The 26,634-nt window shown below is 43.1% G+C and overlaps 1 protein-coding gene across 2 annotated transcripts; it reads right to left on the bottom strand.

Moving 5' to 3' along the window:
* Positions 1-10: 10 nt before the first annotated feature.
* Positions 11-6,738, bottom strand: LOC133397272 (mis18-binding protein 1-like). Of its 2 annotated transcripts, none has more exons than XM_061667948.1 (8): positions 6,653-6,738; positions 4,185-4,912; positions 3,550-3,728; positions 2,533-2,660; positions 2,046-2,179; positions 1,577-1,661; positions 1,419-1,491; positions 11-913 (listed from the first exon to the last, which is right to left on the bottom strand). In XM_061667948.1, exons 2-8 carry the CDS (start codon positions 4,742-4,744, stop codon positions 813-815), a joined length of 1,260 nt encoding a protein of 419 aa, XP_061523932.1. In that variant the 5' UTR covers positions 4,745-4,912; positions 6,653-6,738; the 3' UTR covers positions 11-812. The 2 variants fall into 2 exon arrangements, with proteins under 2 accessions (XP_061523932.1, XP_061523933.1); XM_061667949.1 differs by having other exon boundaries at positions 1,437-1,491.
* Positions 6,739-26,634: the final 19,896 nt, after the last annotated feature.

The raw sequence follows: 26,634 nt of genomic DNA, 5'->3' as shown, positions 1-26,634 counted from the left end.
ATCCTTTTTTTTTTCCAGTCACAGTGCTTTTATTATTTTTTTTAATCAGAGTTTAGTTTCAACTTCATAAATTTCTATATGATATGATATTGACAGCATTTTGGCATGGAGGGGAGGGGCTATGCGCAAGTGAACCGCTTTCATGTTTTGAGAAGGAAGTAGAGCGCCCTCTGCTGTCGGCCACCATTACATGTACAGCCCAAAAACATTTGCATTTGGCTTTGTAGAAAAAGCCTTATCGACGCCAAAACATGTATTTGTGCTGAAACAGACTTTATAAAAAAATATACAGACATTAAAAATACAATATTATACGAAGATATTGTTTATGAGTTTTGCATTGTCAGTCTTCAGATTATTGCTTCATGTCCATCTTTTGTCAGTGAAAGTGCTTTTTTATTATTATAGAGTGCTCCAAAGTTGAAAACTGAAGGCTGAAAAAAAGAAAAAAAATGTTACAGAAAAAAATTTTCATCGCAATCTTTTGTAGTGGCTACACTTGTTTTGGTGTGAATATTTTTTTTTTTTTTTTTTCAATGGCAAAACATGACAGCGTGCCTATAGAAAAGCAAGCATTCACACTTGCCTTCACACCGAAGGATAATTCAGACTTTTGAGTCTTCACTTAACCTAAGACTTCATTTCACTCACTCGCCAGGGTAAACTAAAACTCAACGAACAAAACTAAAACTAAACTAAATCAACCGATTCAAGTGAAATGCAGGGAATGGCTATTATTGCTTCAGTTTGATAAAGAAAATGAAAATATCATAGTTGTATAGTTCTGCTGGATTTACATGTTTCAAGTAGTATCAGTCATTGTCAGAAAAGTAAAAATCCTCTTCTTCCCCACTGTCAGACAACGCGGCAGCTTTCTCTGGAAACATTTCCCAAACGGCCAAAGAATCGTTTCCTGAGGGGGAAAAAGAGGTTCAAGGTGGACGAATACTTTTCTTATTCTTTAGGGCTGAAAGAAGCTATAAAGCATTTCACATGTAGTAGTAACTTGTTTGTGTGTATAAAAGCAGTTGTCTGTCTTTCAACTACTACAAATTGAAAGCACTTTCCACACATTTCATATAAAATCTAAATTATTTCTTGAATTCATACCATTAAACGAGTTGGTATTATGTTAGAAGCTAATGACATTTTCATTGTTTAAAAAAAAAAAAAAAAAAAAAATTAAAAGAAAACTAATTTTATGTACACCTACATCCAGCCAATATATATATATATATATATATATATATATTTTTTTTTTTAATTTATTCTCTTCAGGTCTTTTTATTTCTCTCTCTTTTAGAAATGTTTTTTTTTTTAAATATATTTTTATATGCTATTTGTTGTCATTGTATTATTTGCTTCCTAGATGAAGTTGACGGGAAAGATTTTCACGCAATCCGCTCCGCCATGGGTACCTTGCACACGACACCGACCTGGGTTTTCAAATTGTCCCTTTGTTCGTTTGACTGATGGTGAGGCCACGGAGTTCTGAAAGGGATGTTAAAAACAAAAGTCGTAAGCAACCTGCTTCTTAAAACTGACTGAGCATTAAGCACCAGGATGTAACGAGTACCTTCGCCGGAACTGGTTTGCGGCCTCTGACCCGATTTTCTTTTATCAGTTGCTGGAGTTGAAAAACATACTTCTCCTCGTCGTTCCTTGAAATAGGGAAAAGGAAAAATCGAATTAGTCCGCAGAACAGACAAAGTCAAGGACCTATCTTGAAGGACACCAATCTAGGATCCTAATAGTGTATTACCTCAACAAATTATGGTTGGACAGGAATAGCAGTTTAAATTTATGTGACATTACAGTGACCGACTTTTCAAAACTGATGGACACTAGACGAATACAATGGTTTAATCATTTTTATTAAAGCGGACATACAATGGGAAATTGACTTCTTCTTGTTTTTATACAACCAGTTGGGTCCCTGGAGCACCAGCTTAACCTCGAAGTGCGAATTTATTGAAAAATAGTCGCTATTAGTGGGTGGAAACAGTTAATATTGACAATGCTTTTCTGAGTTGTGTGGACAGAACCTGTTTGGAGAATCCACTATTCCAGGACTGGTGTAGAGACACTTCACTGGAGAGAAATGTGGTGAAACAGGTGTCAGGGGCTCCAGGTTGGCCATTATGAAGTCCTGGTCTCCAGACGAACTCATGGACGAGATCTACTCGTCGTGATGGGAAGGAAGATGGGGGTTAGCTCATCTCTAATCTAATTCCGTCCATCTCTGCCAGCGAGGTAAACTGTAGTGACGTGAAGAACAATTAAATGCGCTTCCACTAGATGGCGTAAGGTACAATTAACCTGTGCGTCCACCCTTGCCCTTCATACAACAGAATTCTAATCGTTAAAATCAATTATCATCATTTCAGCACAGTGTCTACTTTATGTGACATTGTTGTATGGTGTGTGCTGTGAGATCTTTCTAAAATATATGATAATGCACATGCGCCTTGGCTCAATTACGGTTGGCTAGAGACCAGACTCATTGCAAAAAAAGAAGGAAGCGACGCCCACCTCAAAGCAATTTCTCTGTGCTGCGCTGAAGGCGTCATTCATGTTCTCTCTGGGCACGGCCTCCTGGAACTGACGCACCTGCTGCTTTCTCTTGAAGGTTCTCGTGCCCGCCGATATGACGGGAAGGTCTGGAACAGAAGTAGTCCGAAAAGAAAAATGGGCATTCACCAGAGTTTGTACTCAATTACAGCATTCTGTGATAAGTAATTCTATGACCTTGTAGTGGACTGGCAGTTTACGACAAATTAATAACTAAATATTTATGACCTCGTAAGATCCTTGACAGTCCTCGACGGAGCTGTTATTTTTATGGTCGTAATATAGCGACTTTATTCTAGTGAAATTGCTACTTTTTCCCCAGCCGGGTATGGCTCCGATACCGCTTTGTACACTCTCGTCCCACAAGGACAATGAACGCTTGTGATTAGCTCTTTCTGGTCATGTGCCATTTGTGCCGCCGTCTCAAACATATTTTTCCAAAAACAGAATGTGCAATCTATTAGTTTGTCTGAGATTTGGAAAAGGCTGACATCCAGTTAGTAGTTACACTTTGGAACCCATGATAGAACATTGCTTTTTGAATTGTTTCATCTTTATAATTCTGGACTTTTTTTTTTTTAAATGGAACATTCAATTATATATGGTTTGTCATATAAAGTGATATTGTCTAAATTGTGCATATTGTTCAAAGGGGCAAAATGGTGTCATGCTTTCCACTGCACACATAAAAATGCATAGACAAAACATTTATCATGATGTATTTATATTTCCTTTTTTGCTATCAGTTTATTACTTGTGTGAAGCACAAATATGCGCTGAATTCCTAAAATTACCATCTATTGTTTTAATACACTTGTTTTAGAGGGAAAATCAAAGAGTCTTGTTGATGCATTTATTCAAAATTAAGAAATGTCATCAAATGTAAAAAGCGATATGACCTTGAGAAATAAATTGTAACGGGGTAGTTTTACCCAACTGAATTTCCGAAGATATCTTCCAAACGCTGCTTTTCATTACCTGTGGCTTTTGGCGCTTCTCCCTTTTTGTTTTGTTTTTTCCGGCTGCTCTTCACAGGAGTGCGGAAGTCCTGCAAAGCCGGGTCCCGGTCGTGGCACTCCTGCGCAGAGCGCGTGCCAACCATCGTGGCCACCTTTGTCCAGTAGAATGGCATGTGCAAGGGATACCTGGAAAGAGCCCTGGCATAGAGCAGTACATGGGCACAGATGTGAGTTGCGGCTAAAGAATTTTACGCGGGTCAGTAGTTCAAACATCCTGTTTGATGCCTCAAAGCCAGTGAATTACTATTGATCAATTGTTAGGGGTCGCCTTAGTCTCGTGATGGCAAAATGTGAACAGCGAAGCAGAAAGATAAGAGAAATGTGTATTTTAGATTCATCCGAAACTTCCAAGCCAACGTTTTGTGAGTAGTGTACGAGGTGTGTCAGAAAAGCTCGAGCACTGGTGACACAAAAGCTATCAAACCCAAACTAGGAAGGACTAATTGTCTCCTTCAAAGTAATCCCCCTTGAGCACTTTCCCAGCTTTCTGTGCCACGCCTTTAATATATCTTCAGTGACAACAGTCCTGGAACGTCTCGGAAACACCCCGTGTGTACCTTGGCTTAATAAAGGTTAAGAAACACTGAGACTTACTGCTGTAGTTTTGCCAGCTCCTCCCGTGTCCACTCGCCTTCGTCTTGGTCTTGAGGGGACGCGGCGCATCCTCGACTGGATTTCTCCTGAGACTGCTTCAACTTCGTGTTAGCCTTTGCATGCATCAATGGTTCGCGGCTCTTGGTTTGAAGCTTCCCGCCTTGCTGCATGGGCCTCCTTTCGTCCTGTTTATTCCTCTTTGTAGAAGAGACCGCCTCCGCCTCCTCCTCCTCCAGTGAGTTGGACTCCGCTAAGTTGTCATTAACAGCAGAAAACTGAGAAGTGCGTTTTCTCCCTGATGTCTTTAATCGAGGCGCATTGAGCACCTTCTTTTTGGGCTCCTGCACAGATCGTTTTTGGGCTTTTCTTTGAGATGGCATAGTTTTCTCATTGGACGCTGCTTCAGATTCAGATAATTTGTCATTAACAGCGTAAAATTGAGTGGGAGTACGTTTTCTCCCTGACCTCTTCAATGGAGGAGCGTTGCACACCTTCATTTTGGTTTTCGTTTTGGGTTTACTTTGAGATGATAGGGCGTTCTCCTTGTCTTGACTTTTCATCAGAGCTGGCGCTGTGGTGGCTTCGCCTCTTCGCTGCTGCTTTGGTTGAAACAGAAGAATGCTCTTCAGGCTGACCTTCAACTTGACTACGTTTTCGGTACGCCGTCTTGATTTTTCTCAGCGGCGCTGGCTGAACGCTCTCTCTGGTGGACTCATGTTGTTTACGACCTGGAATCATAGAGTTGGTTGACAATTCAAAGATTCATTGCAGTATTTTATACTATTTTTCAAAGGACTGGACAATCTCCTCCTAAATTATACGACCGTTCATATGTGGCTATACAGTGAAGCGATACGTTCCAGACCCACTCGTGATTGTTGAAAACGCACGAGGAACATTTTTGTAATAGTCCTACCCCGCCCAACTACATAAAACACACCTAAAAGTATTAAAAGAGAGTGTTTTTAAACACATTGTAAACATAATTGAACACAATCAAAATGGTAAGTATAAAATGTAGAGAAAATATTGAAAGTACTGTAGTATGTGTGTTAGATATGTGACTTTAAGAGGCGGGGCCTGGTGTCGTGGGGTGATGACGTCAGCGAGCTGAGGGGATAGGGAGTCTGCCTGTGAGTGTCTTGGCGTGAGCTGTGACCGACAGCAGCTTCTGCATGTGTGCTCATTGTGTTTGTGTTTTACTGTCCTCCCGGCGTTCAATCAACAACTGAAAAGCGCATCACCGATTCAGGCTCTCCTTTCCCACATGCAAGGACATTACAGTCAGTAAGTATATAGTGAACGGTGGGCCCCCGCTATTCATGGGGGATAGGGACCGGCACGCGAATAGCTAAAATCAGCGGATAATTTATTCCCATTATTATTGCATTAGAATTTTTTTAAACCCCAGAAATTATTGAAGAAGATTCTACAAAAATGTTTTTTTTTTTTTTTCTTTTTTTTTTTTAAATCAGTGAATAGATGAATTTGCAGGTTCTGAACGTGATGCGTTGGGGTTGTGGTTGGTGAACTGTGATTTAACGGTGTAACACTTGGCAGCAGTCAGGATCAGGAAAACTCGCATTTACCATTTATCACAGAGCAGAAAAGCCTGGGGATTTTTTCGAAACTTCTCCTGAGACACTTCTGGAGCAACATTCAGCAGAGAGTCAAAAAATAAAAAATAATGTGTCAAGCAATGTAAAAATAATGCAAAATAATATTTTTTTTACACAATAATAATCCTTAAGATTCATTCTAATTCTGTTTCTCATTTCATTCATACTGAATATATATATATATATATATATATATATAATATTTTGTAACGCAACGCTGCAAATTAAGAGATGCCCAACTGATTTTCACTGTTCCTGTGACAGTGACAATAAAGTTCAATTCTACTCAAGTAATGTAACTTTGTTTATTTATCCATAGCAGCGATGGGCAGAACAATTAAATGTTCTTTCACGAGAACCAAATTTGCTTGACCATAAACAAGAATTTATCACTGTGGTTGAGCTATTTTAATGTCTATGTTATCTTGATAACTAGGTCACACATTAAGTTATCTAATTACTCTTACTGCTTGTGCGGACACACCTGATTTCGGACATGACCAGAGCAGTTGTTACTTGACGCTAATAGATGGCAAAGTTGGAGCCTGAACGGTTAACGGTTGCTGGTTTCGCCGTTGTCATGGTGACCAGCTCGCCACGAGTATCTGTGTGTTTACCGGTAGGTTCCAAAGGTCTACACCAGCATCAATTCTATTATTTTTAGATCACTTTGCTGGCGTTTATGTTTATACCCGTTAAACGTAAGGCTGTAAGAGTATCTAGCGGTGGTTACACCGTATGTTGTTTCGTCACGGGTGTTTCTGGCTGACGAAACGATTCTACAAGGTAGCTATAACATTAACAAGGATTAAACAAAAGATTGTTAAAACATTAAAGAAGTTCCATTACCGCATTTGTCCAAGCCCCGTCCATGGTCAAGACGGTCTGTATCCAAGCAGGTGGCAATTCTAACGTCAAGTGTTTGGTGCTCAAAACGAAGGTGCTGATTGGCCGAAGAGGAGCTCGTGAGATGATGTCATTTCATGGAGACGTCCGACTAAGAAGGGCGTCACGCCATTGTCACGTGTCACAAATGAACTGTCTGCGTGGCTAAATTATTACTGTCGCCACAAATGTCCACTTTATGCTTTATATTTCAAATGGGATTACATTAAAGTCAAACCTTGTTGCTTATGTATTAGGTTCAATGCAAAAGCAGCGTATAACCAACAGAGCGCTTTTGTATTCTTTATGTGGCCCAAATTCAGTTTTTGATTGCACAGATAGACTTCCATGCAATACCACCTCAACTTATGGAAACTTTTAGATTTTTTTCCGGTTATCATAGTCTTTTGTGACAAAACCTGACCGCCCCCCCCCCCTCATTTCAGTCGGTTGAAATTGTGACAAAACACCAACTTTTTAAATAAAGTAACGTGCACACAACTTTGCAGAGGATACAAAACCATTGTAGGTCTAGGGCCAGACTGTATTCGATTTTTTGTTGTTGTTTGTTTTAAACGACACACGGTCCAGGTCATTCGTGGGAATTGTGGATGGCGAAAAATAGTAGATAATAAAATAATCTTGTTATTTTATCTTATCATTTATAATTAGCTCAATTGCAATTTATTAAACAATTATTTAATTAAATAAAACAACAACAACTAATACTTCCGGGATTTGTGCTCATCTGACTTGTGAGTGACGTGAATTTCAACCACATTTGTCCACCAGGGGGTAGGATCCGCCTATTGATTGCATCGCATTGGCAATCGCCAAAAAAAAAAAGAAAAAAAAAAAAAAAAGCTTACATCTCGGAGAAAAAAACCAAAATCTATTTTCCACCTATGTGAAGCTAAAATATCTAAATTCAAACGCATTTCTGCAGTTAGTCTCAAAACAAGACAACCCGACAGCACTGTTAGGATGCTGTAACACAAATAAGGAGAGATGTGATGGATTAAGTGCTAAATTGTGACCAAAATGTAGGAATTTGGAACCTCTCAGTATGATGCAGTGCAGCTGAACCACCACAATCCAGCCATCCATTTTCCGTAGCGCTTATCCTCCTCACTAGGGTCGTGGGCGTGCTGGAGTCTATCCCAGCTATCTTGGGGCGAGAGGCGGGTTACACCCTGAACTGGTCGCCAGCCAATCGCAGGGCAGATATAAACAAACATTCACGCGCACGGGCAATTTAGAGTCTTCAATTAACCTACCGTGCATGTTTTTGGAATTGTCCCACGCAGGCACGGGGGGAACATGCAAACTCCACACAGACGAGGCCGGATTTGAACCCGTGTCTTCAGAACTAGGAGGTGGATGTGCTAAAACCAGTCGTCCACCGTGCCGCTACCAGCATAATATTAAACATATTATGCAATGAATACCTCTCTCACCGTGTCAGTCAACGTTGAGCACTTTTATTGGTTGCCATTACAGCGTGTAGGTGTCCCTAATGGAGTGCTACAAGGTGTGTTTGTTTGGATCAAAGCATATTTTCCTCGCCCTGGTTTTCCCGTATGCAATAAGCCTTCCTGCGTGGTGATGTCATCTGTTTTGACTTGACAGGCCCGCCGCGGTGCAGGAGAAGCCAGTTAAGACCTGCCCGAACTCAGATGGAATCCGAATCCCCCTTGTCCTCATCCTCTCCATGTCACGCCAATTTCACGTCTGACGCCTCATGAGCCCCCCAGGAAGTGGACGACATTCAGTCACTTTGACACCCCCAACCCACCACCACGACTGAATGAGGGGATTACATGGAAATTAACATTTCCTGCTACTGCGCAGGTCATTCTCCGGACACCTGACCCATTCCTGCAGGAATGTTTTAACAAGACCGTTCTGGATTTCCCGACTGGAGGATTCTCGGAATGTGGCAAGTTCTTGAGAAGAGGGAGGGAGCCATCTGGTCCATAGCTGTTGCAACAGGTAACCAAACTTATACTGTACACCCCCCTTAACAATGAGCTGTTTGAAGACTGACACAAAGGGACCGCAGGTCATGATCTACTGTACATAAGGGGCTCGCAAATATTTTGGGCCCAAAAATGTCAGAATCAGAATCCTTACGCCAATTCAGCAATACAATTCTCTTTATTAAAACAAGTAACCCAAAAAATGGTGGTGTTTTTCAAGGCCTGTAATGGATTCATGGCATTTCAATACATTTCAAGGGCGGACATTTATTTTTGAGGTATTACCCCGGTCACGGAACAAATCAAACTTTTCAGCGGACCCCCGCGTATTTACGGCGCAGCAATCGCAAATTCAAATAGGCTTCACAGCAGGCTTTGGCGGCATCTTGGTGCCAAGGAACTGCGTTGAAGTGAGTTGAGGAGCTTAATGTCGTGCTTTGCCGCCATCTTGTGGCATCTACATGTAAGTCATTCAGAAGTTGACTTGCTGGTGTGTTTTGGATCGTTGTCCTGCTGCGCTTCAGTTCGAGGTCACAAACGGATGGCCGAACATTCCCCTTTTCTGGTAAAGAGCTGAATTCATGGTTCTACCAATCATAGCAAGTCATCCAGGGCCTGAACTGGCAAACCAGCCCCAGCGCATCACAGTTTGTCTGATTGTTGGTGCATGTGATGTTCTTTTTCTGAAAAAAAAAGAAGACACACATCTTCCAAAAAGTTCAACCTTTTTCGTTAGTCCATAGAATTTTCTCCCAAAAGTATCATTCAGATGATGTTTTTTGTTTTGCAAAAGACAAGACTATTTCTTTATAGTCAGCAATGGTTTTCACCTTGGAACTCTGCCATGGATGCCACTTTTGACCAGTCTCTTTCCTTATTTGAGGACTGAAAATCAAAAGCTACCATTTAAAAAACATATTTTATGTTTACTTGGGTTATATTTGTCTTATATTTAGGTTTGTTTGACAATCATCAACATTACAGTGGGGAAACGCCGCAAAAAAAAAAAAAAAAAGAATTTGAGTAGGGGCCAAAAACATTTTCACAGCACGGTACATCATCCTACCAAGCAACAGTTCCAAAACAGACACGTAAACAAAGCCGCCATAGTCACCTGGAGAAAGCCACGTCTCATCCCAGTTGCAGCACAGCATATTTCTGTCTGCATGAGCACGTCGGACGGGAAGCCTACACGAAGTGAGAAAACGGAGACGGCGAGAGAAGAAGGCGTGAGTCAGCAGAGTGACTAATAACGTGTGAGTCTGCGTTGGTTAAATTAGCTCATGTTACGTGGCGCAATAACAGATGGAAGAAGAGATGGGATCTAGATAGTGGAAGTGAGACAGACTTCAGCACCATGATGAAATAACATCTTTTTACAATCCTATTATAACCAATCTAATAGGGGTGGGATGTAATATCGAAATGTCCATATTTCTTGTGTAAACGTCCAGGCACGGGCAAGAATCAATATCACTGAAGGTGCTGCTCCTCAAAAATAAATATGATCAGATTTGAACCTTGTAAGTAATAATAAAAGTGGTAAAAATGTATTTGTGTGTTCATTTATTTATTTTATTGTCATTTTGCATATATGTTTTGGAATGTTAGGAAATACATTGGGTTCATTTTAATGTATGTATATATGTTTTTACTTACCAAATAGATATGTAATTACATATTTTATTTCATGTCTAAATTATTTATGTTGATTGTGGACAAAACAAATTTATTTATTTATTGACTATTTATATATTGTTCCACAATTTTATTTATTTAATTTAATGCACCCAATTGTATGTTCATTTATGTATGTTACTGTTGATATTACATTATATTTTTTGGTTTTATGAAATACCTTCGATACTGTAAAACAGACAGGTTTTACTGCTTGCTTACGTTATATATACACTTTTCAAATCAATTTGTTTCTTCAGCTACGTACATGCTTCAATTTTCAACCCATTTTATTCAAAAGGTTTTTAATTCATTACTTTGTATTTGATAAAATACATGAAATCTATTTTAAAGTGTATTTATCTTATACTTAAATTACGCTTACATTTAATGTGGAGGAAACTGACAGGTTTATACTGATTTTTTCATGCATCGATGTCAACTCCAACCAATTTTATTTCTTTTGTTTTATTATTGTTACATTTATATTTCTTTATTTGATCACATATAGTCAATAGATTTTAATATACATCTATTTTATATTTGAATTATTTCTACATTTAATGTAGACAAAACAGACTACAACCTATTTTATTTATTAAGTTATGAATGGAGTTTTTGTTACATTACATGATCATGTCATATGCACACATGGTTCTATTTTGAGTTTCTTCCTTCTTCAACTAATATAAATATTGTGACCTATCATCAGCTGGTTTTCTTCACTGCTATTGTTGACCGACTATTGTGAGTAAGACCTCCTGCAACCACTGAGCTTGCCTTTTATTGACACCGGCCTGTCTTAGCCATCACATTGGCCTGCCTTCTGCTTAGTAAAACGCTTTAGAATCCACATTGTATCCATTAACAGACAGTGGCGGGCTCTTCTCTCAAGACTTTGTGGTAGTTTCCAGTAAATCTCATCTGCGGACCACATGCTTCGGAGGGGTGAGGATGAGGACACCGACGGACGGGGGTTACTGAGGAAACCCAGAAGCATGCTGGGAAACAAAGTGCTCTGTTAGTCCTTTAATCTCCATTCAGGAACTTTTTTTTTTATAAACTTGAACCAACCAGAACACTTTGCCCTCTCCCCCCTGGCATCAGGAATGATTCTCCTGCTTGTTTCCCATGGCTGTCCTTCAACAACAATCCTCTTTGTTCCATTGTAAGGCGGGCGGGAGAGAGAGCGCAATAATCACAGGAGGCGAGGTGCACGGAGGCTAAACTGTGAGCCAGATGTGGCACCGCACGCTTTTTTGTTGTTGTTTTTTTTTGTGCTCAGCTGTCAGCAGGCCTGCGTTGCCTCTGATGTTCGGGCGCTCCTTCAATTTGCTGCCCTTGATGCGGTCAAGCTCGTTTCGGCTCACTCTACAGCTGGAAACGCAGCTAAACAAGTCGGAAAGTGTGCAGAGTATCTGAAATGGGAGCCAAATCCACATTTTCCCAGTTACAGTCCACTCGCAGCGGGGCCAAATGGAAGAAGTGACCCACCAAATCCAGCAGAGCACATATAGACAAATAACCTACCCATCCATTTTTTTTTTTTTTTTTTTTTTTTTTTAAACCGCTTGTCCTCATTAGCCCCGCGGGTGGGCTGGGTTGTATCCCAGCTGACTTTGGGGTGAGAGGCAGGGTATACTGCTTGCCAGCCAATCGCAGGGCACATATAGACAAATAACTACTCAAGCAATATTCACCGCGATGCACAATTCACAGTCTTGTTCTCTTGTTCTTAAAAGTCCAGCATTCTGACCTACTTCCATCATTTTTGGGATGAATAGGCATTATTCTGTATTGTTGACCCCATTTAGCACCTGCAGGAGTGAGGCGCCATCGCATCAAAAGCATTTTTTGACCTCACCGACAGGCATGGCGCCAACACCCCCCTCCCCACACACACACACTCTCGCTCCCCTTCAACCGGCTGCAAAGCAGACGCACGTGTTTTGCTTCCCCACGTAGTCGCCACTCGCTGCCATGGCGCTCGGGCCTTGTTGATACCGGAGGGCGTAAACACACAAGGAGTGGGACGGAGGTGGTGGTCTGAAGGGGATTCTGTGGGTGGAATCGGGGAAATACGGTGCATACACACACGCAGCCTCAGTGAGGAAACGGGCGACGGGCATCAGAGGGGATTAGTGTTGCTGGAAGGACACGTGTTCGATTTTCCAGTGCATTTGTGGACAGTAAAGCAAAAATCTTGTGTCATCTCATGAGTATGCAGGGTTGTCACTACAATAACATGAACAGTCATGTAAAAATGTTCGTCAAAAAATGAACTAGCCGGTTACTTACACCTGAATTAACAATAACAAGAGCTACTGTAGGTTCAAACTATAAACTATTATTTGACTAAATGTTCCTTTTTTGTTTTAAACAACAATGCTTCATTCCCTGTCGGGTTCAACGACTCACATTTTGAACCGAGTCTCAGTCAAAATCAATAGCTGGGACCAATATTCATGGGATCTTCAAGAAAGAACATAAGGAAAAACATTAGCGGCTGAAATGCTGAAAAAGTAGGAATGGTCATCATCATCATTCAAAATCCAGATGATTCTTGTATTGGGGCGGCTGGGCAAGTAGCAAAAACACAAAAACAATGGATCATATGGATAATGTTTGTCGCCACCATTTGAGGCTTCTGCCCCTTCTTGGTGTGAGGTATTTACATACCGACATGTACAGGAAGTACACTTGTCTGTTGTTGTCTTCGTGGTCCATTCAAGTGCAACTTTCTGGATCACCGAGGGCCAAAATGAGCTGAGGGTAGGACTTAAAAATAGAAGGCGCTGGAAATTAAGACATGCGTCCTGGCACGACAGCCGATGAGTGGGATGCAAATAACACGTGCGCATGTAACTATCACTCTCCGCATTGTATTTTGCGGTAATCTGTTGTTGTTATTGTTTGCTTAATATAGCCTTAAATTGCAGACCGGCATTTTTTTTTCTTTCACGCCCCTGCATTGGACTGGCTTGCTCACTTGCTCGGGTCATCATCTTCCCTGAGTCCTCTTTTATTTGATAGTGCCGTTCAGTGGGCATCTGGCTGCGACATAATAAGAGAGAACATGAGACTGTTGTGATGCTTGAAAAACCACACAGGCCCTGAAGGGAGCAAAAAAAGGGGCCCGTCAGGGTAACGACAACAAAAACACGCATCAATTCCACGTGTGCCCTTGTTACCGTAGCTGATATGAAATGAATGGTCTGAGTGTCATTTTCTGCTCTCATTTCTGAACTCATTTCCGGGCTACTACCAGTTCATTGGGTTTTCGTTTTTCCTGGATGAAAGCGTTTACCACCACCACTGAGGCTACTTTGGGTCACCTCCTTTATTTATTTTGGTGTGTGATCCAATAAATTCACACCCCCTCCAAATGTTTTATAATTGTTTAGATTAAAAATGATGATGCCAAAGCTGTTTGCATACTCGCAGATTTTTTGAGGGAACCTATCCTCTGTTATTCACTGAAAATTTTACCTATTCACTGGTTTTGTGCTCAGGCCAAATCCGTGTCTCATATAAAAGTGTTACTTTGGCACCATCTGGTGGCATCTTGGTGCCAAGGACCTATGTTGAACTGAGGGGAGAAGCTTTATTTCGTCAAGCCATAGCTGTCTCTAATAGAAAAAAAAAAAGTACTTTGACGCCATCTTGCGGCACCGATACATAATTACAAACCTCAACTACTCGTGGAGTTTAGATATTTTTGTGGCGGGGCTCGCTCCTCTGCAAATAGTTTCACTGTACTTTTGCACTCACTCTTACAACGTTACCCTTAAAAATCAATGGCCAATGGCTTATAGATGAATTCATTTCCCCCCCAAAAAAGCTCCACAAGTGCGGGTGTTGTGACTTCTTCTTTGCTTCGGTGCCATCTTGTGGTATCCATAGGCAATTACGAACGTTTTTGGGGTCGGGCGTCAGGTACTCACAGAATTTTTGATATTCGCGGCAGGGGTCGGTCCCAACCCCCTACGAAGAGCGGAAAGTTCATTGTACTGCTTTCTAATTAGAGAGGGCTTTTACACCATCTTGTGACATTTTCGAGCACTTCAGAAAGAGCACAAAAACGCAAATAGGAGTTTTTCCACTGGCTCGCTGGGGGTACGTTCCACGAAAAAAGAAAACAATTTGTGAATAGTGGACCGTGAATATTCAGGGGATTACTGTCCAATAAAAGGTGAACCTGATACGAGTGGACATTTTGTGTGTTGCTGGAGTTTACATTCAGACAAACAGTGATGAGGGATGCTGGCTCAGCGCATAAGCCACAGCGCCTCGCCTGTCTGTCCGCTCAGCACTTTTTGGACATCCTGTATATCTGGCCAATCACATGCCACTCATTCCACATTGGCACGCGCCGTTCAACCGATTGTGCTGTATAAGTGATAATGCATTTATCAATTATACACTCACTGTCCACTTCATTAGGTACATCTAATGAGCTCCAACAAAAGAACTACAGGTCCATCTGACTAAATTAAAATAGAGTGGGAAAACTTCATTTATTTCACCAGTTGAATTTACAAAGTGAAACGTTAAATGTGTATTTCAGTAATATTTTGCGTTATATTGAAATTATTTCTAATTTTAATGTACATAAAATGAGTTTTACTCCTAAATTATTTGTAAATGTATTTCGCTTATTCAGTTTAACTGGTTTATAAAGATTTACTACATACAGAGTGGAATATTTCATGACTTTCCATCCATTTTCTATACTGCTTTTTAATTTTTTATCATTTTGATTATAGCCAACAAAATCCTCAAATCTCAAGTAGTCAGAAGAATATTACATCCTTCTGAATGATATTTTTCTGTTTAATGAATCTGTATTATCTATGAGTTTCGCTTTTTGATTTCACTGAAATTATTGAGCTTTTCTAAGATATTATATTTCAGAGGTGGGCAAAGTACAGCTCACTTAATTATTGGATCTGGCCCATCTAGTACTGTAATATTTGTTGTATTAATTTAGCTTTAGCTTTTCCCTAAAAATTGGGTATTTGAAATTGATGTTCATATTGAGTGCAGTGTGTGAGCTGGGCGGTGGCCGAAGGCGGGGACCTTGGCGATCCGATCCCCGGCGACAGAAGCTGGCTCTAGGGACGTGGAATGTCACCTCTCTGGCAGGGAAGGAGCCCGAGCTGGTGTGTGAGGTCGAGAAGTTCCGAGTAGATATAGTCGGACTCGCCTCCACGCACAGCTTGGGCTCTGGTACCGGTCCTCTCGAGAGGGGTTGGACTCTCTTCCACTCTGGAGTTGCCCACGGTGAGAGGCGCCGAGCAGGCGTGGGTATACTTATTGCCCCCCGGTGGACGAGAGTGTAGCCTCCCTCCGCCTTCGGGTGGGGGGACGGGTCCTGACTGTTGTTTGTGCCTATGCGCCAAACAGCAGTTCAGAGTACCCACCCTTTTTGGAGTCCTTGGAGGGGGTGCTGGAGAGCGCTCCCGCTGGGGACTCCATTGTTCTGTTGGGGGACTTCAATGCTCACGTGGGCAATGACAGTGAGACCTGGAAGGGCGTGATTGGGAGGAACGGCCCCCCCGATCAGAACCCGAGCGGTGTTCTGTTATTGGACTTCTGTGCTCGTCGTGGATTGTCCATAACGAACACCATGTTCAAGCATAAAGGTGTCCACACGTGCACTTGGCACCAGGACACCCAAGGTCGCAGTTCGATGATCGACTTTGTGGTCGTGTCACTTGCGGCCACATGTCTTGGACACTCGGGTGAAGAGAGGGGCGGAGCTGTCAACTGATCCCCACCTGGTGGTGAGTTGGCTCCGATGGTGGGGGAAGATGCCGGTCCGACGTGGCAGGCCCAAACGTATTGTGAGGGTCTGCTGGGAACGTCTGGCAGAATCCCCTGTCAGAAGGAGTTTCAACTCCCACCTCCGACAGAACTTTGCTCATGTTCCGGGAGAGGCTGGGGACATCGAGTCCGAGTGGACCATGTTCCACGCCTCCATTGCTGAGGCGGCCGACCGGAGCTGTGTCCGTAAGGTGGTCGTTGGCGGCAATCCCCGAACCCGTTGGTGGACACCAACGGTGAGGGATGCCGTCAAGCTGAAGAAGGAGTCCTATTGGGCCTTTTTGGCCTGTGGGACTCCTGAGGCAGCTGATGGGTACCGGCTGGCCAAGCGGAATGCAGCTCTGGTGGTCGCTGAAGCAAAAACTCGGGTATGCGAGGAGTTCGGTGAGGCCATGGAGAAAGACTTCCGGACGGCTTCGAGAAAATTCTGGTCCACCATCCGACGTCTCAGGAGAGGAAGGCAGTGCACCACCAACACTGTGTAGAGTGGGCATGGGGCGCTGCTGACCTCGACTCGGGACGTTGTGAGTCGGTGGGGAGAATACTTCGAAGACCTCCTCAATTCCACCGACACGCCTTCCCATGAGGAAGCAGAGTGTGGGTTCTCTGAGGCGGGCTCTCCTATCTCTGGAGTTGAGGTCACCGAGGTGGTTAAAAAGCTCCTCGGTGGCAGGGCCCCGGGGGTGGATGAGATTCGCCCGGAGTTCCTAAAGGCTCTGGATGTTGTGGGGCTGCCCTGGTTGACACGCCTCTGCAACATTCGCGTGGACATCGGGGACAGTGGCTCTGGATTGGCAGACTGGGGTGGTGGTTCCCCTTTTTAAGAAGGGGGACCGGAGCGTGTGTTCCAACTACAGGGGGATCACACTGCTCAGCCTCCCTGGTAAGGGCTATTCAGGGGTGCTGGAGAGGAGGGTCCGTCGGGAAGTCGAATCTCAGATTCAGGAGGAGCAGTGTGGTTTTCGTCCTGGCCGTGGAACAGTGGACCAGCTCTACACCCTCGGCAGGGTCCTCGAGGGTGGATGGGAGTTCGCCCAACCAGTCTACATGTGTTTTGTGGACTTGCAGAAGGCGTTCGACCGTGTCCCTCGGGGAGTCCTGTGGAGGGTGCTTCGGGAGTATGGGGTACCGAACCCCCCGATACGGGCTGTTCGGTCCCTGTACGACCGAAGTCAGAGTTTGGTCCGCATATCCGGCAGTAAGTCGGACTCGTTCCCGGTGAGGGTTGGACTCCGCCAAGGCTGCCCTTTGTCGCCGATTCTGTTCATAACTTTTATGGACAGAATTTCTAGGTCAGCCAAGGCGTAGAGGGGGTCCGGTTTGGTGGCCTCAGTATTGCATCTCTGCTTTTTGCTGATGATGTGGTCCTGTTGGCTTCATCAAGCCGTGAGCTCCAACTCTCACTGGAGCAGTTCGCAGCCGAGTGTGAAGCGGCTGGGATGAGAATCAGCACCTCCAAATCTGAGACCATGGTCCTCAGTCGGAAAAGGGTGGCATGCCCTCTCCGGGTCGGGGATGAGAGTGGAGGAGTTCATGTATCTCGGGGTCTTGTTCACGAGTGAGGGAAGAATGGAACGGGAGATCGACAGGCGGATCGGTGCGGCGTCTGCAGCGATGCGGACTTTGTATCGGTTCGTTGTGGTAAAGAAGGAGCTATGCCGAAAGGCGAAGCTCTCGATCTACCGGTCGATCTTCGTTCCTACCCTCACCTATGGTCACGAGCTGTGGGTCGTGACCGAAAGAACGAGATCCCGGATACAAGCGGCCGAAATGAGTTTCCTCCGCAGGGCGTCCGGGCTCTCCCTCAGAGATAGGGTGAGAAGCTCGGTCATCCGGGAGGATCTCAGAGTAGAGCCGCTGCTCCTCCGCATTGATAGGAGCCAGATGAGGTGGCTGGGGCATCTGATTCGGATGCCTCCCGGACGCCTCCCCGGTGAGGTGTTCCGGGCAAGTACCCACCGGGAGGAGACCCCGGGGACGACCCAGGACACGCTGGAGAGACTACGTCCTTCGGCTGGCCTGGGAACGCCTCGGGATCCCCCCGGAAGAGCTGGATGAAGTGGCTGGGGAGAGGGAAGTCTGGGCGTCCCTGCTAAAGCTACTGCCCCCGCGACCCGACCCGGATAAGCGGTAGAAAATGGATGGATGGATGGATGTTCATATTTTTCAAATGTATTCATCTAACTAAATAATAGTTGAATTTATTTTAAATAATAAAATGAAAGTTCCTTGACATGTCAATTGAATATATATTTTCCTTTTGAGAAAAAAATCTCTTTTAATTAAGTTAATTATATTAATAATATAAAAAATGAAAATAAATCATTTGAATTGTAAATTTGTAATTGTAACTTTTTTTAAACCTCATTTACAAATAACCTGTCCCATCTGCTCGTTTTAAAAATGTCATGTTTCTGAGATTCGCTCTATAAGATAATCAAACCAAGGTTTTACTTCATCTCATTGGAGTATAATGTGCAGGTGTACACAATGCTGTGTATAATATATTGCATTGTAGGAACTACTCGTGGAAAAACAGTCAACGTGATTATGCAACAGCTACAAGGTTTCAAATGTGTCTCCTGCACGGACATATTGGGCCATTAGGTGGCCACCTTGTTGCCTACGCCCCAGTGGCCTGCAAATGCAATGGCTCGAAAAAGCCAGAAACATCTGGACACGAGAGCGACTCGCTCAAAGGCCGCACGCAGCTGCAGACGGGACTCATCCAGCAGAGTTCGTTCCCCCGGTGGGCCGACAGGCGTCTTTGATAAATGTTGTGAGCCGGTGCCTGCCTGAGCGCCGTCGCCTCGGGAGCCCAATCTTTAGTTTACAGTGCTGCCAGTAAAAAGACATAAATCCTCTCTGTAGTCACATAAACAACACTGTGACTTCCCATTATGGTTCCCTTTGGTACGAACAAGCCCTCAAGTGGTGATCTGCGCTAAGATAACACTTGTTTGTGTGTTTCATTAGCACACATATAAACACACAGTGACCGATCTAGTTTGTCAAGCTGCCTCGCTATGAATTTATGCAAAGTATTTTGTTATCACATTAAACATTTTAGGATGACTCCTCCTTCTGCTCACACTTCCTAAGGCTCAATACAAATTACAAGGTCGATCAGATCAAGGGTAGATGGTTCTATTTGGCGCTCTGGCCCAAATTGTAACCAGTCTTCTTCAAACTTTCCAGGACAATGATCAATGCAAAAAGAAATAAGATTGTAAATGACGTCTGACTCAACATGTGAGAAGTACTGAAGGGGTTTAACATCACAAGCAAGAACCCGATTGGTTTTCAGTTCACTCAAGAGCGTACGACCCTCAAGCTGAGGCCAAAGGGAAGAGAAGCTTCCTCTGCCCATTCCCCTCACTTGAAATGTAAATGAAGCGTGTGACCAAATGAATGCGCAGCTTGATCTGGCAGGTTTACATAACGCTGGAGCGGAGATGCTTTCCGGCGGCCAAAGCGACAGCGCGGTTCCGGCTTGGCCTCGGTCCTGCTTTTCTGGAGCTCTTTAGCGAATGGCTGTGAACGGTGCGGCCGAGTGGAAGTGTCTCACATAGCGATGGAGAATGGAAGGCAGGGAGCGAGGAGCCCACGCACCAGCCTGCTTGCTGCCCCCGCACACACATTGGGACTTACATTCACAGAGATGCTCATGTGTTGCTTCACTGTCACTCTATTCAAACCATCCGGCGACTCTATTCAACACTCCACCGTATCTATAAATTGCATCTGTGAAGCAAAAGCGGATGAGGTTGATGCCCATACGCACGCACACCAACTCACTTGACTTTTTCCCATCTTTCTCCCGCCTACACACGCTCACACATGCTGCTACGTGCCAAAAACAGTATTCCCAGATGGATATAGCAGAGCGGGAATTATGTAACAGACTCCGAACTTGAGCTCTTTGTGGATGCGCGTTTGTCATCTTGAGGCCAGCACAGATACGTTACACTGGACCGGCTAAAGAAATCAACCAATACACACGCATATGATCCAAACAAATTGACATCAAAAATCCATATTTGTATGTTGTTGGTTTTTTTTTAGCCTTGCCCCACTAATAAACAAAATGCGATGAAAATGTAGCCTCACTCTGTAGAAATAATTAAAGCCTCTGTTAGAATGTTAAAAACTCAACATTTTTCACTTTATAAAAGGTAGAATTTGTACAATGTTCCATCATAGTTCATTATTCACGCCCCTGCGTTATTGCAGATTTTTTTTTAAGCAATAGTTTTAAATTGCCAATTGGTTTTTACAGTACATACTGTTGTTGGCCACAGCTCACGCCCAGACGTCACACGCCAAACGAGGCACATGCACGTACAGGAACACTAAAATACTGACAGTATTTTACACTTTATGCTTCCATTTTATTGAGTTTGTGTTTCAATAAGATTGCAATGTGTGTATTAACAAGTTTAAGTGTTGTTTAATAAGTTTGAATGTTTAAAGCATCTCAAAGTGGTACAACTAAAAATATTTTTTTATATGGTCTCTCTATAGAGTGAATTTTCACCTATTGGGGGTTCACCTATTTTGCCTATACCTATTATTAAGTTGAAGGCTTGTCGCATTTGAAAAAGCTTTGCAAACCTGAGACTGTCATGCAAGGGCATACTCACGTGCATTATTATTTTTTTGAACACGACTCAACATAGACCCGAAAGAACGACTATTGAGTGTAGAAGACCGCTTTTACATCCTAGCAACAGCCGGCTCTGAAAGAGGTTGCGGACGCTGCCAGATGGAGGCAAGCCCAGTTCCGCATCCCTTGAACCAACTTTACTCACTCAAGTCGTAATTCATTACAAACCTCCTCGGTTGCAAAAGCTGATCCCCGTAGTACTAAAAGATGTGAACTTTCACACTGACAAGGAGGTGGTTGCGAAACTCAAAGGAAAAAAAAAGTTGAACAAGATTGGACTGTTAATCCAGCGCATGACGCCTCATCTCCCGCCAAGAGGGAAAACTCGCAGCCCTCTGAGCCCCACATGGCTCTCACAGAATGCTACCATTTATTTACAAGCTAAGGCGGTGGGCAGGAAAAAAAGCAGTTGGAAGTTGCAGGCCAGAAGGGTAACTGGGAGCAGATGTAACTTTTACCCCCCACGCTCACACACCGTGCTCACACGCACTAATCCTTGCGTCTCAATGGCGTCCTCCCCTCCAAAAAAGGTCTTCACGCGCCCCTAAATTCCTGCCATGACCACCACCACATTCCCAGGCCCTCTTCTCTCACCCCCCTGCTCCAACGTATGCGGCTTTGAACAACGGCCTCAGTGTGGCCCACTGGCGTCACACCTTGCTCCTCCGCTGGACACTGGCAACTCTGTTTGGCTGAAGGGGAACCACGCCGACTTGGAGATTATGGGGGAACTGGGAATGATCTTAAAGACTTGTTTTGACAAATTTCCATGTGTTTTGTAACACATTTGCACACACCTGTCCACAGGTAAAACAATGTGTGTATTGTTGAGGTTCTTTTTTTTTTTTTTTTTTTTGGGCTCTCCAAAATCCCCCACCTGGCCACATCACACGGAAAGGAACACAATAGCCTTGTTGTGTTGCCACTATTGCTCCGGAGGGAAATATGGGGCTTGTGCTGTCACCACCTCTGCCTACCCACAACCCATCCAGGTGTGTTGCGACTTTTATAAAAAAAAATAAAATAAAATAAAATAAAAAAATAACTCAGATGCAAATGACAATCCGAACAAACGCTCTTTTATATAAGTATAATTCGCTTAGCTACAGACTGTTTAATGTAAAAAAAATAAAAAATTAAAAAATAAAAAACTGAGGTTATAGAGCTATCCAACCAATTTTTAACCAGGTTTCAAATGCTCCATCAATTTTAAAAACAAGAACCCAAATGGTCTTCAATTTGAAGTGACTCATTATTTTCTATGTACAAACGGAGACAAAGTGAGTATGTTTCTTGCTGCGTTATGCGAAGTTGGTTGCGCATAACCCCTATTCGGTGCCCTAACCCCCCAACTTGTAACCCGTGTTCCCCAAACAAGATTAGTGTTCAGTGTTAAAGGCCAGAAACGTATTGATTTTTAGTTAGGACTGATTTATGATGTAAAAGGTAGCTGAAGTTCCGAAGTCCAGAGAGAATGTAATTTGTTTTTGTCAGTTAAAAGTGGGCTACTTTGTGGTTAAAGGAAGAGACTGTAGGCGGGCTGCTCAAAGTGGTGTAGCCTTTTTCCGCATTGACAAATAGAATTTCTCTCCAAAAGGGCATCCTTAAAACAGAAGGTCTACGGAGAGGCAGCGATGCGTGACGGTGTTGATGCTTCTCCTTGTGTGAGATTACAGTGTTACCGCGCTCGTATCCCATAACCCCCGCTGAAAGCAATACAGTATGTTGCTGATGCTCATAGGTTCTTTCAGCAGAGCGAGGAGGCCCCGCCCCCAGCCCGGCCAATAACAAAGGACGCCGGCGTGATTAACCAAACAAATGCCACCGGTGGCACAAAAACCCGTCTGTCAATGCACGTGGGCATTCCCGGCGTGCCTCGCTGTTTACGTGCTCCAGGGGGGGTTCAGAGGGTTTCGTGCATTTGTGCATGCGTGTGACTGAGGGCAAACGGTTTGTATGGACTGTGCCAACTAGCGACCTGAGTGAACCCGCCAACTGAATGCATGCAGGCTTGTTGCTGAACCAACTGTAAATGAGGGGATCTACATAGCGGGCCCCATTCCCAAGACTGTCTTTTGTTTTACAGGAAGCCGCCATAGCCTTATTGTAAGCATCCGCATCAAAACACAATCTCACGAGAACGATCCAGTTTATCAACAGTAGTGCTACCTCCAAATCAACAGGGGGCAGTATGTACCAAACATTTTAATTTACATAGTCTTACGACACTTTCCTAATGGCCTCAACATACAACTCTACATAGTGACTGCTATATTAATTCCATGAGTAATGAGTGCAGATTTGTTGTATAAGTGGTATAACAAGACCAACAAAAATGGGATTCAGTTCCTCAAGGGTCAGTTCCTGGACCCTCCCGTTCAGTTTGGATATGATACCCTTGGGTCACATTCTTTAGAACCTTAATGTTGACTATCATAGCTATGCAGATGACACACAGTTCAATTAAGGTGTTGTGTCACTGTCATGGGTGTGTGTTATGGTTGTCGTCCTCCCCCTGTCTCGTACACACCTGCATCTTCCCCACCTGTGCCTGGTTTATGGTCTTCTGACTGGACTCCCCCAAAAGAGCATGAAATAGCTGCAGCTCATTCAGAATGCTGTTCTGCGGTCAGAACATATTACTCCAATTCTAAAGTCTACACTGGCTCCCAGTCAGCTTTAGAATACATTTTGAAGTTCTGCTACTGGTCTAGAAATCACTAAATTGTTTAGGTCTTGAATACCTGAAAGAAATGTTAATGGAATATTAACCCAGTAGGGCTCTGAGATCGATTCTTTTAAATGTTTATAAGCTGTTTTTTCTTTGTTTTAAAATGTTTTTAATAATGTAAAGGTCACTGAGTTACCTTGTGCATGAAATGCACTATATAAATAAATTTACTTTGCTTTGCTTCACTTAAGTGCAAACGTCCGCCAAGGATGACGTTACTAAAAATAGATCATACAATATACATAGATAAGCAAATGTGCATGCAGCAGATGTCTGCACAATTATGCCTGGACTAGTTGCTTAAGTACAAAGTTAGCAAAAGTGAAAACAAAGTTATCTTAAATTTTCTGCATAATTACCTATTTGTAATAATAATAAGTTGGAACAGTTTTTTTCCTTTAGAAATAAAACCCACAGCAAGCAAGCAAAAACCTTACACATATAAAAAGTCTTAAATATTCCCATACACCTTACAACGATACATGCAGGTCTGAGTTACTTGCTCTTAAATTCAAATTTAAAATCGTCATATGGTATGCTCATCTGAATATGTTGAATATAAAGGTGAGGAATACTATAATTCACATCATGATGTTTTTCTGAACTAAAAAAAAAAAAAAAAAAAAAAAAAGACTCATTCATTTCTCTTTTTTAAAATATATTCCATGTCACAATGGGATGATTAAATCAGGCTGCATGTTAATGCTTTACTGTGGAGCTTATATTATATTGCCATGAACTACTTCCCTATTCATCCCAGCAAAGCCGACATCAATAAAACGGACATTGTGGTTACATATTATTGTCGTAAATTTGCATGTGCCCCATATTTCTTATCCAGACGTTATTCACTACTTTTCATATTTTGGAATGCTTGCTATGACCTCGTTGATATTATCTTAACTTATAACACATGCAGACGTTATGTAACCTGTTGGAGGCTTTAAGCACAGATTGGTTGATGTGTTTGTTTGGGTACTTGAAAATAGGAAAAACCAACATATTTTATTATTTTTTAAGAAGATGTCATGTTCCCAAGAACTATGAGGCAGAGCATTGAGTGCGTGTGCAGACAACATCGTAAACTAGACTCAATAAATGCTTTGTCACACAGTTAGGGAGGTAAATATGGAAAGAACATGGGACGCCTCTTACTCCAGTGACGTGGGATGTTATTCAGAATGCAGCCACTGAGCTTGACGTGAGGGGGGGGGGTCTAGAAGATATCGTTATCACGCAGTGGAAAGCGAATGAAAAAGCGACACGCACTTGCCACTTCCACTTGACGTCCTGGAAACAAAATAAAGAGTCCGGGGAGGGCGGACATGGCAGTCATAGCAGTTTAGCCTTTTTCCAGCTCTTGAATAATTAAGCAGCGACTGAGTGGATCACTACAAACCTATTTATAGACAGCGTGGGCAACATGAGCTGGACAAACATGCGTAAAATACACAAGTGAGCGAGGCGGTTGTGTTATGATAAAACACAAACACGATGTCACATGACGCCCGCAGCCAAAACAACATCAAATACAAGACTACTGTCATGAATCGGAGGATGACTTTCTCCCCGAGGCATTCTAGTGACACTTTAGCATGCTCCTAAAACGGATTCACTTTGTTCTAAAATAAGCATCTGCAAAGCAATAAATGTCACTGACTGACAGACCACTTTGATTCCGTTTGCCTTCCATGGAACATTTTTCTTTTTACTGGAACTAAAGTACTCGCTAACACACCAAAAGAACAACTCATAAGAGCTGATGACAGCCGGACAGAAGAGAGACGCTTCTGTCTCTTGAAAGTCCGTACTGAATTTCCCAAAACGCACCGACTTCCAATGCGCAAAATGGCTGCTTTGTGGTCACCACGGTAACCACGGCTCACCAATCTCGGGCTATATGGCTCATTGGCACTACGTCATCATTTTTTCACTACGTCATCATTTTTAACCTCTATTACGTCAGCAGGTAGTGTGTCCATCCTTGTTGCCCAATGCAATTTAAGTCAGCACATGACTTCTTTCATGTTTCCACTGCGGACACTTCATGCTTCGAGCACGCTCAAAGAAATACATTCAACCGTGACCATATTAAATCTGCATATATGAGTGACCTATACGGTCCAAGATGCAATCTTTTTAGCCCCAAGCTTAAGGTGACCGGCACTTGTGCTCTGCCCTACCACTGAACCCCATCCTTGCCCCTCCTCCCCAAAAGCCTGCTGGGTAAAAATCCTTCACAATTCACTCACGGGAAATAGAGGATGAGGGTGAGAATGGGTTAATTCAGTGTTTCCCAAGCTTATTAAACCAAGGCACATATTTTACATTAGAAAAAAATAATCTGCGATATATATATATATATATATATACGAAAATAATGAAGGTCTCTTCTCAATTTACTCATAAATTTACAAACTCAGTGTGCGTCCGCTCTGACTGATTCCAAAAAAGGTGAAACCACAGATTATTTACCATCTGCCATCTACTCCAAAAGCATTGAATTGTTCAGTTAATTGTTCGCTTGCATAGATAGAGGTACACTGTTTGTATACATAAATCATTTTGGACAAATTAAGGCACAGTCAGAATGTTGGTCCGGATCGATGAATTGTGTCTTAATTGTTCATCTTCACGTGGGTGGCTAGGTGCCCCAATAGTTTTGTCCACAAAGTGCGTAAACAAGAAAATCGGCCTCTCCATGATGTCATCCGTATGTTCAGTGACAGCTGGCTCTTTGCAAATGAACCTCAGCTCGTGTTGACCAGAGATGATGTCACTCGCCGACGCGGTCAGACCGCATAGCAACAAATTAGCTTCCGTACGAATTCATCGACGACGGAAGTCAAGCTAACACGCAGCGGGACGACCTCACCACGATGGCCCCCCGTATCGTTTTAAAGGTCGCAATAACGCCGAGCCCGCTGCGGCCTTATTGCATATCGGTCAACACGAATTGACAAGATGAAGCACATTGTTTACGCACAACGGAAAAGGCCCGACGCAGACTTGACATATGACAACGGCCACCTGATAGTCGTAACCTTCTGTGGCGACGTCACCGCAG

The sequence above is a fragment of the Phycodurus eques genome, chromosome 22 (assembly GCF_024500275.1).
Source record: "Phycodurus eques isolate BA_2022a chromosome 22, UOR_Pequ_1.1, whole genome shotgun sequence".
Lineage (NCBI taxonomy): Eukaryota > Metazoa > Chordata > Actinopteri > Syngnathiformes > Syngnathidae > Phycodurus > Phycodurus eques.
The sequence above is the reverse complement of the archived record's forward strand: the minus strand, read 5'-3'. Positions and strand labels throughout refer to the sequence as shown.

What these genes read in the sequence shown, in the direction of transcription:
- LOC133397272 (XM_061667948.1), bottom strand. Translation starts at nt 4,744, where the DNA reads ATGAAAAGTCAAGACAAGGAGAACGCCCTATCATCTCAAAGTAAACCC. An exon ending in GAGCTGGCAAAACTACAGCA is followed by an intron (nt 3,729 to 4,184) that starts GTAAGTCTCAGT and finishes GCTCTATGCCAG; the next exon opens with GGCTCTTTCCAGGTATCCCT. An exon ending in CACAGAGAAATTGCTTTGAG is followed by an intron (nt 2,180 to 2,532) that starts GTGGGCGTCGCT and finishes CACGACGAGTAG; the next exon opens with ATCTCGTCCATGAGTTCGTC.